Here is a 15554-nt window from a genome sequence, read left to right on the forward strand (position 1 = left end):
CCAGGTTATCTAAACCTAGACTAGCGGTTCCTCAGATATGTTCTCTTGAATACCATTTCCACTGACCATTAACAGTTTTTCGTAGGAAGAAATCCAAGCAGTACCTGTGTGGTTAATGCAGACTCTCTCAGAACCTTTTAGAAGCTAACACACTCCATGAATTTCCAAAAAGGGGCTATGCAAGCTGCACTTGTCCAGTGTCCTTGGAAACCTGTTTCTACAGAGGACACAGCCAGTCTGTCTGTCCTCAGAGCACACGCTGGAGAACGGCAGCTGCGGGGAATGGACCACATGGGACACGCGGTCTTGATCACCTCTTGTCCCAGCAGAGGTGTTCTGATCAGATCGCTCAGTGTGCCGTAAAAACAAGTCACTGTGCGTGTCGCAAAGCATATGGGCCGTGGATGGGATCAGCAGCGGCCCCCACCAGCTGAGGCATTTTCATTGCTGCTCTGTGGCCCGGCAGTCACAGCCACACTGCCCACCTCTAGCCACCCCCTGCACACACTCACATCCAGTGAGACCTCTGGCTACACAAGCCCCATCGCCCCTGTATTCAGAGGAGACAGAAAGGCTGTCTCAATGTTTATAAAGTGCTTTGTCCAAGGGTGGCAAATAGTCAGTGTGGGTACCACGACTCCCTTGGTCCCAGCCCAACACAGGCGTTTCCCATTGGTCACAGCTCTCTTTCTGCAGTCTGGGGGCAGAGCCACAAACTGGTGAGCCTGGTAATCCAGGCAGCGCTGACAACTGAGCAAAACTGGCACATGACATAAAGTCTATTCTCTGTCCCCAGACGTGGCCATGTCTGGGACAGGGGAGCTGTGGGACAGGCATGTCCATACGTGCCTAGTGGTGATGGTGACATTGCCTGCCATCAAGGAGACCTCAGGGAAGGCCCTTGGAGGGGCAGAGGGAATGTTGCACAGTTCAGAGGCAGGGAGTCAGGTGATGTCACGACCAGGGTCTCTTCTGGGCTGCGTGTATCAGAGGAAGCTCTTTCTCGCTGGCAGGAAACGACATTTGAGTTCCTCACATATGTTCTGGGATGGTCGGTCAGCAGGGTCACCTTCACAGCCAAGGGCAACACACCCATTCATTCATGCCGGTGCTCCTATTCATTGATCTAACAAGTATGCATTAGATGCCTACTGGAGACAGTAGGGACATACCCCAGAGGGGGCACTAGGGAGACAGGAGATATTGTCCCCATTTTATGAATTGGGACATTCTCCACCAATGGAGCAACTGGCCTCAGGTCATTGGCCAGGGGAGAGACTGATGCAGAGGGAGGTGGTGCAAGCATGGGATAGAACCTGATACTCTGCATTCCTTGCTCTATAAACCTGTGGGAAATGTGTCCTGGGGGTTAGACTCTGCCTCTTTCAGTTTACAAATTATCATTAGATGTAAAGAGTGCTAGAAAAATAGAGATGGGAGATGTTTAGATGAGAGGTGAGGAGCTGTGGCGGCTGCACCAGCCGTGTCACAGGTGCTGTCTCTGGATCCCAGTGAAAGACATCTCTCTGGGCAGGCCTCAGCTTCTGCATTAGTGGATGGAGGAGGCGGGACTTCATCAGAGTCTTCCAGGCCCAACTCCACCCACTGACCTCCTTAGACTTATGTCCATTCCAAGTCAGTTCTCCCTTCCAGGGCAAGGGTGCCCTCCAGCAATGTCCTCCTTCTTTTGCACAGAGACAGAGGTTCCTCCAGGCATGTGGTGGTCCAGCTAGAAGACCCCTGGCCTTGGTGGGGCCATGGGACTATGGCCAGACTCGTGGGCAGTGAGAGGAAATGGTCCGTGCCCCGACACGGATGAACGAGTGTGCCCTGGCCTCTTTCTCCCGCACTGCCTGGGAGAGAAGGGGGTTGGGAGGAGCTGGCTTTGGACTCCCAGATGGCAGTTCCGAACCGAGGAAGGCAGAGCCCCCTATGAGCTCTGGATCACCTGCCTCCCCGAGGGAGTAGTGACCTCTGTCTTGTTTAAGCGCCTGTTATTTGGAGTGGTCTTCACCATAGTGGTTCAGCTTGTACATTACAAAGAAACCCCTTTCAGGGCAAACTCCCCTCCAGAGTCCACTAGTGGGGCAGTCAGCTCCTCCTCTCTGGGGTTGAATCTTGCAGCCACACTGACATCCTGACCTGAGTCAGCTCAAGGACAGTGTGTCTCAGGTAGCTTCCTCGGACAGGTGGGGCGTGGGTGCCTGGAACTCTGGACAGACAGAGGACTCCAGGCTGGCTGTACTGGGTACCAGGGGAGTGCACGTGATAAAGGCTCTTGGCAGCTTTGCTGGGGGCCTTTGTGCTGGCTCCCAGGTAGAGGGAGAACACTGAGCTGAGCCCAGTGCAGAGACACCAGGCCTGTGGCCAGCCTTACCTGCTCAGCCCCGGTCACCGTGTAGGCGTGCTGATCCACCAGCCCGTTCCCCATCACCTGGGCCTCATCTGTTGGCTGCAGGGGAGAAAGCAAGGTAAACTTCTCACAGATGTGGAACACTCAATTCAGAGAAGGGCAGAGCCAGCTGGGTCCCCCCAGCTCACTGGGGAAGGTGTCGGTGCCTAGAATTCTCTTCTAGAGAGGTGGAGTTGGAAGGCCATTGGGTGTGGAGGTTCCAGGTAGGTCCAGCCCCAGGAGAACCACCCATGGCTTGCTAAAGGTACCCCACAGAGACCTGAGATCTTGCTTGCTAGGCCAACCACTGGCCATCAGGGAGACACTGCACAGAGTGTGCCTGCTGGGCCATTTACAGGGGCCAGGAATCCCCCTCCTTGTGCTGTAACTGGGTTCTGAGTGCATCCCGGGTTTCTGGTGGCATTTGGGATCAGGAACATGTGACTCAAGGCCCACATGTGTAAAGAGTGTGAGAATGGGGCCGGCGCCGTGGCTTAACAGGCTAATCCTCCACCTTGTGGCAACGGCACACCGGGTTCTAGTCCTGGTCGGGGCTCTGGCTTCTGTCCTGGTTGCCCCTCTTCCAGTCCAGCTCTCTGCTGTGGCCCGGGAGTGCAGTGGAGGATGGCCCAAGTCCTTGGGCCCTGCACCCGCATGGGAGACCAGGAGAAGCACCTGGCTCCTGGCTTCGGATCAGCACGATGCGCTGGCCGCAGCGGCCATTGAGGGGTGAACCAACGGCAAAAAGGAAGACCCTTCTCTCTGTCTCTCTCTCTCACTATCCACTCTGCCTGTCCAAAAAAAAAAAAAAAAAAAAAAAAAAGAGTGTGAGAATGGTCCCCCTGCACAGGGAGCCAGGTAACTCAGACAGACTCAGATAACGTGGAGGTGCGCCTCTTGCCCTCCCATTGGGGCCAGCAAGAATCAGAGAGCACAGGGCTCGACGGAAACTCAAGACAAAATCCAAAAGAGCCACCTGTGGCAGCGGCAGCAGCTGCAGCTCCCTTCCCCAGTAGATGCCCTCCCCCCCTCCCCCCCCCCCGCCCCCGACAGTCACCTGGGAATCTACCGCTCCTGGTCGCAAGGAAGCAGCAGGTCCCAGCTTTGCAGCCGACTCACCCCCTTCCGCGTGGCGCAGGTCATCAGGGAGCCTGCCCTGGCTGCCATCTTCACTGCCCTCACCAGGTCAGAAGGGGACGAGTGCAGGCTGACGGCGGTGACTACTCCTCCCGTGAGGTCCACCAGGGCGTCAGGGAGGTGGCCGTAGTGCAGCTGGGAATAGGATCCACGTAGCCTGGGAGGGGGAAGTCGGATTATCCTGGGGCTGCCTTTGCCACTTTGACCGTCTCTGGGGAGGGAGGAGGCTGCCCTGACTCTGCATGTTTCGTGGGCGAGGAACTACTGATCCGCTTGGAGCACAGCCACCCCTGCCACGCATCCAGCTGGGACTCCAGCAGTCTGCTGCCTCCCTGCCTCGCTTCCTTGGCCTTCCGGAACTAGACAATCCCACGAGCACAGCGTTGTGTGGAGGTGGGCAGTACAGGTGCTAGAGTCACAGGCCAGGGGTCGAGCCCCAGCCTCGCCACAGGCTTAGCTGCGGGACCTGGGGTGAGCTGCTCGGCCTCATGGGGTTTGCTGAGCATCATGCACACCAATACTGGATGCTATTACAGTGAGCATCTACAGCTTCCTGCTCTGATTGGTGGCAGTGTTAAGCTCTCACTGTGTGCCAGACACCAGGCAGGGTGTACGTTAAAACATGAGCAGGACCCCACTTCTGCCCTCCAAGGACTCCCAGTCACCAGCCCTGGTGCCTTTTGATTTTTATTTTTCAGATTCACTTATTTGTTTGAAAGTAAAAGTTACACACAGAGAGGGAGAGACAGAGAGATCTTCTATCTGTTGATTCGCTCCCCAGATGGCCGCCACAGCCAGGGCGGAGTCAGACTAAAGCCAGGAGCTCCCACGTGGGTGGCAGGGGCCCACGCATGTGAGCCATCTTCCTCTGCTTTTCCCAGGCCATTAACAGGCAGCTGGATCAGAACAGGAGCAGTTGGGACATGAACCAGAGCCTGCGTGGAATGCTGGTGTGTCACGGGCAGCAGCTTCACCTGTTACACCATAGCACCAGCCCTAGGAAGTGTTTTATTAAAGAAAGCCAAGGTTGCACAGGACAAAGGGGCGTGGTCACAGCAAGTACCACGTGACAGATTTCTACCAACTTGTTTAGGGCTGGTTGCAGACCTTAGCGTCCTGTCTCTCCTTCCTTCCGACTCAGGTTATGGCTGGCACTAGGCTCTGATTGCAGGAGCACTGACTCCGCCGACAGCAGAGCCTCTGGTTAGCCACGCTTATGCCCCGCTGGGTCTCACTGCTCCACTTCCTTGATGCTCCCGGATTCCAGTTCCTGGTCCTCAATCCATAGTGCTGCAGTAGGCGTTTAGCCTAGCAGTTAAGGTACACGAGCTCCACATTAGAGTACAGGGATCCACCCCCAGCTTCCTGCTATGTACGCCCTGGGCAGGGGTGAGGATTCAAGTAATTGGGTTCCTGCCGCCCATGTGGGAGATTAGGGCTGAGTTCTCAGCTCCTGGCTTCAGCCACAGTTCAGCCTCCATCACTCACTCACACACACACACACCCACACACACACACGTGTATGTGCACATTTGGGGAGTGAATCAGTATTTGGGAAATCTCTCTCTCTCTCCGTGTGTGTGTTTCTGAAATTAGAAAACTGAAGGCTTTGCTGAGGGTACTGGACATTCACAAGGACTGGGGTTCTGGAACCACTCTAGAGCCCACCAATACAACCTGCTGCTCACTGTGTCAGCCCCTTCCTGGGGACACACCCAGAGGCCTGCCTGGAAGCAGCCATGGGCACTATCCCCCCATCACCCCATCATAGACACTGCCTTAGGGTCTGGGCCTCCTGCAGGGTCTTGTACACACATAATTCTGCAGTTACCACAGCCAATGGGAATGACCCCACCCCGCATGGCCCACTAGCTCCCTGCCCGTGTCTTTGGCGCCTTCTGTCTATCCACAGTTCCCATAACACCCATTGCAGCAGTAGCTGGCGTGTGGACAAGGAGCTCTCACTCCCTCCGCTGTATAAACACGAGTTCTCTGTCCTGCTAGCGCTTTGGGAGCCAGGCAACTACTCTTAGCCCCCTTGGCTGACAGCAGGCACAGCAGAGAGAGCTGTGCTTTCCACAGCTGTCACCATCCCTTGCCACCTGAAGCGGGGAATTTTGAGAAAACCTGGTCCTCGTCTTTTGCTTCAGCCTGATTTGTGGAGAGCGTGGGCCCAGCCATGATGAAGAAGAGGGAGGAGTGCAGAGATCCAGGGCAGGGGCGGCCAGCAGGGGGCAGTGCTGGGATCCAGGGCAGGGGCGGCCAGCAGGGGGCAGTGCTGGGAGCCAGGGCAGGGGTGGCCAGCAGGGTGCAGTGCAGAGATCCAGGGCAGGAGCAGCCAGCAGGGGCCAGTGCTGGGATCGAGGGCAGGGGTGGCCAGCAGGGTGTGGTACTGCAGTTGTGCTCTGCAGATTATCCGGGTGGGTGGATGTGCAGCCAACCTAGTCTCATGCCCACTCTCCTCTCGATGTTCCAACCTCGGGGGAGGGCGTTTACAAAAATCCCCATGCAAGCTCTTCTCTCCCCCACATTCAACAGACTCGGCTAATTCATGTCCACGCTCCCCAAGCAGGAGGACAACTGAGCAGGTAAGGTCCAGGTGTTCATGTGAGTGCTGCCCACACCAGTGGGGCAAAAGAACACACCTGCAGGGGAACAGATGGGACCTCCATGTCTGTGCTGGCTCCCCATGTGCCAGACGCCGAGTTCCAAAGGAAGCAAACCAAGAAGCCCTTCTCAGTAGGACAGAATGATCAAGGAATGGTGGGAAAGCACCTGACCAGCTTGGCATCAAATACTGCGTGACCCTGGGTGAGTCGGCTCACCTCCCTGATCCCGAGTCTTGGGTCTTTCACAGAGGAAGGTAAGGTTCCGGGCCGCTGGAGGCCCGTGCGGCTCTGCCGGGCTGTCCCGAGTTGCATTGGATCCACCCCTGCGTGCTGCAGCTCCCTCTTGGGACATATGGGGGACAGCTTCCAGAGAGCTGGATGGCTTTATCCCCTGCTGGATTCCTTGAGGCTGGGCCATGCGGATGCCCTGTCCACTTTTCCATTTCTTTTCAAGCTGAATGAGTGCTTTAGGTCAGTTGTTAACAAAATGGGGTCAAAGTCATCCTTTTATTCCAAAGATTTTCTCATTCTCCAGTGAACCACCAAGCTGCCCCTTCTCCAGAAGTGAGAAGCAGGGCCTGAGTGATGCAGGCTGAACCCACACTGCAAAGCTAACGGCCGTGTCTGTGTCCACCGCTGAGGAGTCAATTAACCTCCCCACACACGTGCACAGGTTCAGCGACCTTGGCTGTTCTCAGGGCCTCATTCTCAAAGCCAGTGGTCAGCTCTTCCTGACACTGGAAGTGAGAGTGAACTTGACACTCAAGTTGCCTCAAAGGAAAGAACCCAGGGAAGGTCTCGGGCCCCTTACTCTCGATATTATGACTTCTGGGACAGGGACCACGGTGGCTGGTGGTGCTGTCAAAACCCCATGGGGCACGGGGCCACCCTCACCAGGGCTGCAGCCGCCGTCAGTGTTGTTCCCAGGCACGTGAGTGGAGGCTTGGTGGATTCAGGCTGACTGCCCACGCCTGTGCCCCGTCGCTGTCTGGGGGCTCAGCTTTCTCATTATGGGAAAGCAGGGGCTGGAAACAGTGACCTGTGCAACTTCTGACTCTCTCTCCAAGGATGTTACTCTGTGTGGTGCTTGGCCATGATCTCTCTGCCCTGATGGGTCCTTCACAGTGCCTGCCTGCCACCCAGCCCCCCTCTGAGGGAGATGTTCCCTTCCACAGGCCACTGGCTCACTAGCCTCTTGGCCCTGGCCACAGTCTACTGGAACCACGGGGCTCTGACCTGAGCTTGCCCAGTCTGACTCGCCGCTTGGTACAGCAATCCCATGAGCACAGACTGGGCTAGGGGGCAGCAGAATCCAGAGACACAGGGCTTTGGGGCTTCGGGGAGAGGCCATGAGGCCCCCAGGCTCGGTGGGGGTTCTGCTAGGGGAAGCAGGATGCCTCGGTCCTCTTTTAATCTACACTCTGCTGACTGTGGAAGGGCTCAGCATCTCTTCATCACCTGTGTGGGTCTCTATGACAGCATTCCATCCCACCCCCCCACATGCACATACCTGTACACACATGTACACACGTCACACCCACATGTGCACATACGTACACACATGTACACACATGCATGCACACATCCCCCGGGAGTGTCTGCCCCAATGCTATGCTCAGTGCTGCGTATGGCTAAGCACTCAGCGGACATCTGTTGAACACGAGGAATCCCAGACGTCTAGGCAACACGTGTGACCTGGGATGCTTCTAAACCCTGGAGCTCGCCAGCAGCAGCAGGTAGCGGCTGAATCCCTGCCCCAGCGTGACCTGTCCCACCCCGTGGCTTCGCGTGGATCAGTCCCATTCCCGAGGCTTCCTCTTCCCACACATCTCCGCCTCTGTGAGACGGCGCCCACCCTCCCAGGCCTCACTCCGTGCCAGTGCTCCCTGCAGCCTCAGCCTCACTCTGTGTGAGTCGGAAAGCCGGGACTGGTTACCGCTCTGTCCTGTCCTGTTATCCGACATGAACAGGAGGCTGCACGGTGCGCCTTCCTATCTGCTGGCTCTGTGTCTGCCATTTCAAGCAATAGCAGATCAAAAACGGCTTCTTAAACTCCCTCTAGATGGAACATGCATGGACATTGTTTTCCTTGTGATTGTTTCCTGAACAATACAGGGTAACAACTACTCATAGCATTTCCATTCTATTAGGTACCCTTAAGTAATGTAGGGATGATGTAGAGTATGAGAGAGGCGACATGTGGGTTATATTGGAACTCCATGCTATTTTATACAGCGGACTTGAACCCAGGAGGATTTTGTATTCACATACACCTTGACTACTGGAGATAACTGAGTTCCACTTGCAGTCACACGCCAGCCTGGCAGTAACATTGTCTGTGCATCTCTATCTGGCCACTGCAGTGCTGCCCCTTTCTTCAGTGCCTCTGGCCTCTCTTGGTGGCCCCAGTGCTGACCCTCGAGGTGGTGACTGTTCACAGAGGATGCTCAGCCAGGTGGCAAAGGCTCTGATGCCGCGAGGGGCACTGCTCACATTCGGGAGAGCCGTGGGGAGCTGCAGGGCCAGCTGGCCGAGAGCGCCTGGCAGGGTGAGATACTGAGCCAGCAGGGCCAGCGTGGGAAGTCTGGGCTGAGGGCGCCTTACTTACTTGGCATAGGCTTTCTCCAGCAGGCAGGGCCAGAACTCTTGGTTGCCTTGGCGAGGACGCACGAAGAGGCAGGCCTTGTCCATGACAGGCAGGCGGTCATCCACCACCACTTCCACCCAGCAGCCACACTGCCAGAACTGGAGAGAGACAGGCAGACGCCTCAGAGGAGGTGGGGAAGCTCCTGCACCCCAACACCATGGATGCACCATCAACTCCCCCCAGGAGAAAACCACACCAACTTCACCCAGAAGGAGATGCCATCCGGGCTGCTGGGCAGAAGACAGAGGGAGAGAGTGAGCCCTCGGCCAAGGTAGCAAGGAAAGTACAGGCAGGGCGGAAGAGCCTTGGGTTCTAGTTCAGCTTCGCTACTCGCTGTGGCCTAACAGGCAAGTCCTCCGAGAGCACCGAGATGCACGCATAGGGCAGACGGGGAGCGCGTGCCAACCACAGGGGGCGGGGAGGAGCAGGATGGCCATGAGGAGCTGGAGACTGGAGGGAGGAGGTGGAGTGCAAGCATCTAGTAGCAAGCATCTAGGGAAGACACCCCCAGGCCATGGGGGACTGTGCAGGCATGGGGGTGGGGGACTGGAGGCAAAACGACCTGCCCGGTTTGGGAAGGACAAGAGTGACAGCCTCCCTGTGGCCTGCCTTCCACCCGCTGGCCCTATTGTCACAGCTGAGACATGAGACTGGGTGGCATTGCCACTGCTAAGAGCACTGGTGAAGCAGGTGCCCCTCACTGGAACAGACTGCTTTCAACCTTAGAGTGCAGCTCTGGGTGGGTCACCCGGAGGCACTGCCCGTGAGGGAAATGCATGACAAAGCAGCCTCTTGTGCCCCTTTATTGGCCTCCCCTGCGCTGGCTTCAGGACTGGGCATCAGAAAAGGGGAAGGCAAGTCTGCGCCAGGTGGGCTCCGGAGTCCTGGGTGGATGTGGCCTCTCATCCACATGGCCTTCGCCACAGTCGCACTCCCCAGAGGCCAGGTTGTGTGTCCCGCTGAGGACACACTTCCAGAGAAGAGCTGGCAATGTCAGCGGAGACAGCCGTGAAGATATCACTGTCACTAATGAGCCATTGCTCTAAAGGAGCTCATGGCAGAGCCGTGGACTCAACATTCTCTGGGCAGGTGCGGAGGTAGGGGGAGGTTGAGGTCACGGGGACGGCATTGGGAGGGAGATCACCCGAAAGCCTGGCCACAGCTCCTACAAAGTGGGGTCCTGGAAGAACCATCTGGACTTCCTGTTGAATTGTGAAGCAACGTACAGTAGACAGTGTCATTGATGGGACTGTGCTGGATTCTGGTTTTGCCTCTTATCATCCAAACACCAGATGCCGAGCAAGACGCTTGATTCTCTGTGACTCAGCTTCTGCATCTGTCGGTTGGTTGTAAGAGTAGGAGCTGGGCCAAGGGCCGCGGCAGAGTCGGCTGAGATTGTCAGGGTGAGAGCCCGGTGTTGAGAAGGGGGACCGTGTCTTTAACAGCTGGGATGTCCAGCACCCAGGATGCTATCTGGTGCACAGTTGGCCATCAAGAATGAGTTCATTCAGGCCCTTTTACTGTAAAGTTATTTATTGGATTGCTTTGAAGTAATGGGAAAATGATAATGTTTTATGTAGGAAAATGCTTTGCCATTCTAGTAGAATATACTCAAGGAAATTTAAAAAAACAATGTGGGGGAGGGAGGAGGATAGGGACAGGGACAGCGACAGAGAGAGGAAGAGGGAGAGAGTCCTGGCTTGAAGAGCACTTGCGGTGGGTTTTCCTCTAAAAGTTTCCTCCCCTCTCTTCTCCTCCCTGATAACAGGGGCCAGGCTTGCTCTGTCTACGCAAAGGGAGCACATGTAAGAGTTCCATTCCCAGATAGGGTGCAGTGGATCTGACTGTGGCCAAGAATGAGACCACTGACCTGTGTGTCCTGGTTCCTGGCTCTGGGTGAGGAGGGCTGGCATTTGGACAACGCCTGTAGCCTCCAAGAACCATGCTGGTGCCATCTTTTACCCAAGGGTCTGATAAGGAAGTCAGTAGCGTTTTTGACAGAGCTTTTGAGGTGCACTGGGAACTGGGTCCTTTCTGGAAGCAGGGCCAGAGCACACAGGGACAAGAGGAGGTCGCAGAGGCCAGCACCACAGCCGCTCCTGCAGGACCACATGCGGAAGAGCACAGTGTGTCCCACCTGGGCCTTAGCTTGTCCCAACCACCTCCCTAACTCCCTCTGATGCTGGCAGCCCCGGGACAGACTCGGACACAGCTTAGCCCTGGAGCCTTTCAGCCTTTCAGTGTGGTCCTTGGACCAGCAGCAGCAGCAGCACCCGGGCACCTGTTGGAAGATCAGGGTGCACATGTTGGCATGCAGGAAGCGAGAACATGATGAAGGCGGAAGCCCAGAATAAAGGCACGGAAACCTGGCTGAGCAGGAGGCAGGTCTTCAGATCGAAAATGCTGAATTCTGGTGAGATGAGTTTGTTTACTTTTTCTTTCTTTTTGTAAAAAAAAGTTATTTATTTATTTATTTGAAAGGCAGAGTTAGAGAGAGAGAGAGATAGAGAGACAGACAGAGACAGAGAGAGACAGGTCTTCTATCCATTGGTTCACTCCCCAAATGGCAGCAACAGTCAGGGCTGGGCCGGTTGAAGCCAGGAGCCAGGAGCTTCCTCTGGGTTTTCCATGTGGGTGCAGCGGCCTAAGCACTTGGGGCACCTGTTGCTGCTTTTGCCAGGCCATTAGCAGCTGAGACTCAAACTAATACCCATATGGGACGCCAGCACTGCAGGCAGCAGCTTTACCTGCTACACCAAAGCACTGGCCCCATGAGATGAGTTTTTAGAAGATATATATCCAGATAGAGTCTAGAGAATCTCCTGAACTCCATAAAGACAGACAGACACACACACACACAGAGAGAGAGAGAGAGAGAGAGAGAGCGAGAGCATCTCTTACAGACATGCAGCCAGGAGGCCTGTGCTGTAAGCCAGGAGAACAGAGTAACTCTGGATCTCTCTTCTGCACCGTTAGATACTACAAGACAGTGGGGCAATGCTTACAGATTTCCGAGGAAAAGGAATGGGATCCCAGAATGGTAAGCCTGAGTGTGACCCTGTTCTCGAGGGTGAGCCAGTGAAACTTCCTGTCGTCTGAGGAGGTGATTGAAGGTCTTGCTTCTCTCCATGGAGGAGACGTTAGAGGAAAAATGTTAAGACAAGGAGGAAAGGGAAGAAACAGTGGCGGCTGATGACTTTTCAGTTTCTTTTTACATACTTATGTATAAGAGACACACTTATCACACTGGGAAAATGACAGCGATGGCAAAGGGTCAGCCAAGGGTGGAAGGGAAGTATGAGGGCGAGGTGCCAAGATGACAGCAGGAGAACATGAACTCGTGGCCAAAACAAGGTAAGAGCAGCAGGTGGGGACCCTACGCAAGCTTTACGACGCCGACAAGAAGACGACAAGATCATAACCCCTTGACCAGCAAAGAAGACCACAGGCAGAGGCTGGCCGGAAGGTCTGGAAGCATCAGGGGTCTTCAGAGAAAAGCTACAAGGGGCAGCTTTCTCTGTTTCAGATCTTGGTACAGCAAGCAGGCAAATGAGGCTGAGACAAAACAGGCAGCACAGGTGATGCCAACTGCAAGTCAGAACACGCACTGATTCCCTACAAGAAACTGACAAACGAGTGGACCACTTACAGGAGCTGTCCTGGATGCAGCCATAAATACAAATAACAGTAATTTCCCCAGACGGAGACAGACACTGTATAAATTATATTCTCTTACCATAATTTAATAAAATGAAAACCCAGCAACTGGAATATTACTCTCTGCAAACTTAATCACTAGAAAATGAAATAAACATTAAAGAAACAACCACCATGTGAAAGAAAAAAATGAAACTAAGAACACAACATCTTAACATTGATAAAAGGAAGTCATTTATATTGAAATCGACGGCAACAGGTAAGATCTCAGAGATAAATTATGAGCCTTATATTACTGAGAAAAAACTAAGGATGTTAAATGTGCAATTTCAGGAAATAAACAAACAATAAAAATTAACAAGGAGAACATGAGATTAAAAATAAAATTAAATTTAATTATTTAGGAAAAAATTTCAAAAAAATAAGAAAAATGAAAACCCAAAGTTAATTTGCTAAAAAAAAATTAGTTATATCAATTGGTTGGATTAAGAAAACTGGAAAAATAAAAATCTAGCACTGTGACTGAGATGGCAGGCTTAGCCATAGATTACAAGATGGAATGAAACCTCTGAAAATTGTACGTGCAACTCTATGGCAGTACATTTGGAAATACAGAAGAAACAGTGGAGTTTTTTCTCATAAAGCATAAATTTCAAGAACTCATTCCAGTAGAAATAAGAGGCTTAGGCAGACCCATAGCTGAATACTCTGAGAGAGTTAAAGAAATCACATTTGAAGAGTAGGTAGGCCTTCAACAATGGTCAATCTTACTTTCACAGAACAGATAATCAGGGATTAGCAACTGTTATTCAAATTACTTCATATTTAAAAAGTCATGCATAATCAGTTCATTTTTTAAAACTAGTGTAATTCAAACGTGATAAAAATAACATCACTTAGAAACCAATTTCATGCATGATATAGGTAAAAATTCTAACAGCACTTCCAGCACATTGAATTCAACAGTATGTGGAAAGAACAGAATATCAAGAAAGTATGTTACTAAAAGCCAGAGAAGGCAGGCATTGTGGTGCCTGCAAGGCCGGCATCCCATATGGGTACGGGTTCAAGTGCTCATTGCTCCACTTCTGATCCAGCTCCCTGCTATGGCCTGGGAAAAGCAGCAGCAGGTGGCTCATGTGCTTGGGACCCTGCCACCCATGTAGGAAACCTGGAAGAAGCTCCTGGCTCCTGGCTTCAGCCTGGCCCAGTTCTGGCTGCAGCTGCCTCTGGGGGGTGAATCAGTAGATGGAAGATCTCTCACTCTGTCTTTCCCTCTCTCGTAACTGTCTTTCACATAAATAATAAATCTTTAAAAGAAAAAATAGAATACTGAGGTTCTTTGCCATGTGACAAAGGAACAAAATAGGTTTTACAAATATTAAAATGAGAGACAGAATTATCTTTACTTACAGATATTATCAGGTAAAGAAAAAAAGAAGAACTAATAAAAAAATTGGTAAGGTAGCTGGATAGAGTTAAATACATAAGTAGTAGCTTTTCTATTTTCCAGCAACATCAAGCTAGAAATGAGAGGAATAAAACCTCATTCGCATTCGGTACAAAATCGTAAAATATTTGAGAATAAATTTACAAAGAATGGCACAGCACCAATATGAAAACATAACCGTAACATTTTATAGAAGGGCATAAAACTAGTTCTGAATACATATAAAGATATACCATGTTTCTGGAAAGGAATAATTAAAATAATAAAACAGTAATTTTTTCCAAATTAATACATAAATTTAAGGCTCTTCCATTCTGCATCATAATGGTGCTTCTTTTTAATTAGACAAAAGGGTTTTTTAATGCTCATGAAAAAATAAATGTGCAAGAATTGGGAAGATCTTTTTGAGAACAGAGTAATGAATAGCGAAGGGAAACTCAGCCAGGGAGGTGTGGCAGCTTCATAGAAAGCCCCTGTAATCGACAGAACACGCTATGGCACGGGAATAGACTTGGAGACAAATGCTCAGTGCTGGCTGCAGGGTTCTTGACCGACAGCTCTTTCCTCTTGCTAATTGTTTCTGCCATTTCTCTTTATTTGCATGAAAACATCTCGACTCTCGCCTTTCCCATGCGCTGTCAGATCATAAACGCCAGTCCCTTGTAGAGGCGGGACTTCCCCAACTCCTCTCTCCAGCTGCCAGGCCTTGAGACTTGCCCTGCCTCTCGCCACTTCCCTGTGCTCCCAGGGAACCTGGTCGTGCAGGAAGCGGTATACATACCCGGAAGCAGAAAATCCCCGCATACTGGTGAGAAAAGCTCTGGTGTAGCAGGATCTTCTGCAGACACTGTGGGTTCTGGGTCAAGGAGCCCAGCGCTGCCAGGAACCAGCAGTCTCCTGGAAAAGAGTAAAGCCACGGGAAGCTGACTGGCCACACCTGGAAGCCCCTCCCCAGGATTTCACAGGTCCCTGTCTCCAGGGTCTGCACAACTCCTTCTCAATCCCGTATCTGCAATGCCTGGAAGCAGAAATGTCTAGGTTTGGGATGCTGGAACATTTGCATATCCCAAAGAAAATATCCTGCGGATGGGCCTCATGTCTAAACACGAAACACCCTTTTCTTCCCTAGGTACCTCAGACACAGCCTGAAGGCAATGCTATACAGCATCTGTAGTGCAGCTGCATCTTACTGCAACCCATCACGTTAGGTGTGGAATTTTCCACTGTGGCATTATGCCAGCCCCCAAAAAGTCTGGATTTAAGAGCGTTTTGAATTTTGGATTTTTGGATTATGGATGTAGTGGTTTTTTACCCTTTGAAAGAGCACTGGGGGAAGGATTCAATGGTCAGTTCTGAGCAAGATGGGGAAAGGGCTGGTGGTGTTCGTGGCAGCGGTGGTAGCTGACAGTGAGAGAAGATGGGGCGAAGATGCCCCAGCCAGTCCTGGGGTGAAGCTGAGGAGCCCACATAATCCTGATTCTCTTTTGGCCATAGGCACCCAGGGCTAACGTTATAGCAAATTTGGCTGCCAACATCAGGGACAAGAGTGTTCCATGCAATTGCAGTAGCCAGATTTCTATTTTTCTCTGCTCAGTTTGCTCAGCCCCTGTGCATGCTGGGAACCAGGTAGCCCTCACCGGATCTCTCTCCTCTTCCCTGCTG

The 15554-nt window shown here is 52.6% G+C and overlaps 1 protein-coding gene across 1 annotated transcript in view; it reads right to left on the reverse strand.

The window, feature by feature from the left end:
- The window catches only part of CAPN13 (calpain 13), a 55238-nt gene that overhangs the window by 25945 nt on the left and 13739 nt on the right, over positions 1-15554 (reverse strand). Inside the window, exons 3-6 of the mRNA XM_062210173.1 lie at positions 14674-14789; positions 8747-8883; positions 3512-3686; positions 2378-2452 (exon numbers count right to left, since the gene is read on the reverse strand). Coding sequence (XP_062066157.1) covers positions 2378-2452; positions 3512-3686; positions 8747-8883; positions 14674-14789 — 503 coding nt within the window. The remainder of the gene's footprint in view (positions 1-2377; positions 2453-3511; positions 3687-8746; positions 8884-14673; positions 14790-15554) is intronic.

Source organism: Lepus europaeus, chromosome 13 (assembly GCF_033115175.1).
Source record: "Lepus europaeus isolate LE1 chromosome 13, mLepTim1.pri, whole genome shotgun sequence".
Classification (NCBI taxonomy): Eukaryota; Metazoa; Chordata; class Mammalia; order Lagomorpha; family Leporidae; genus Lepus; species Lepus europaeus.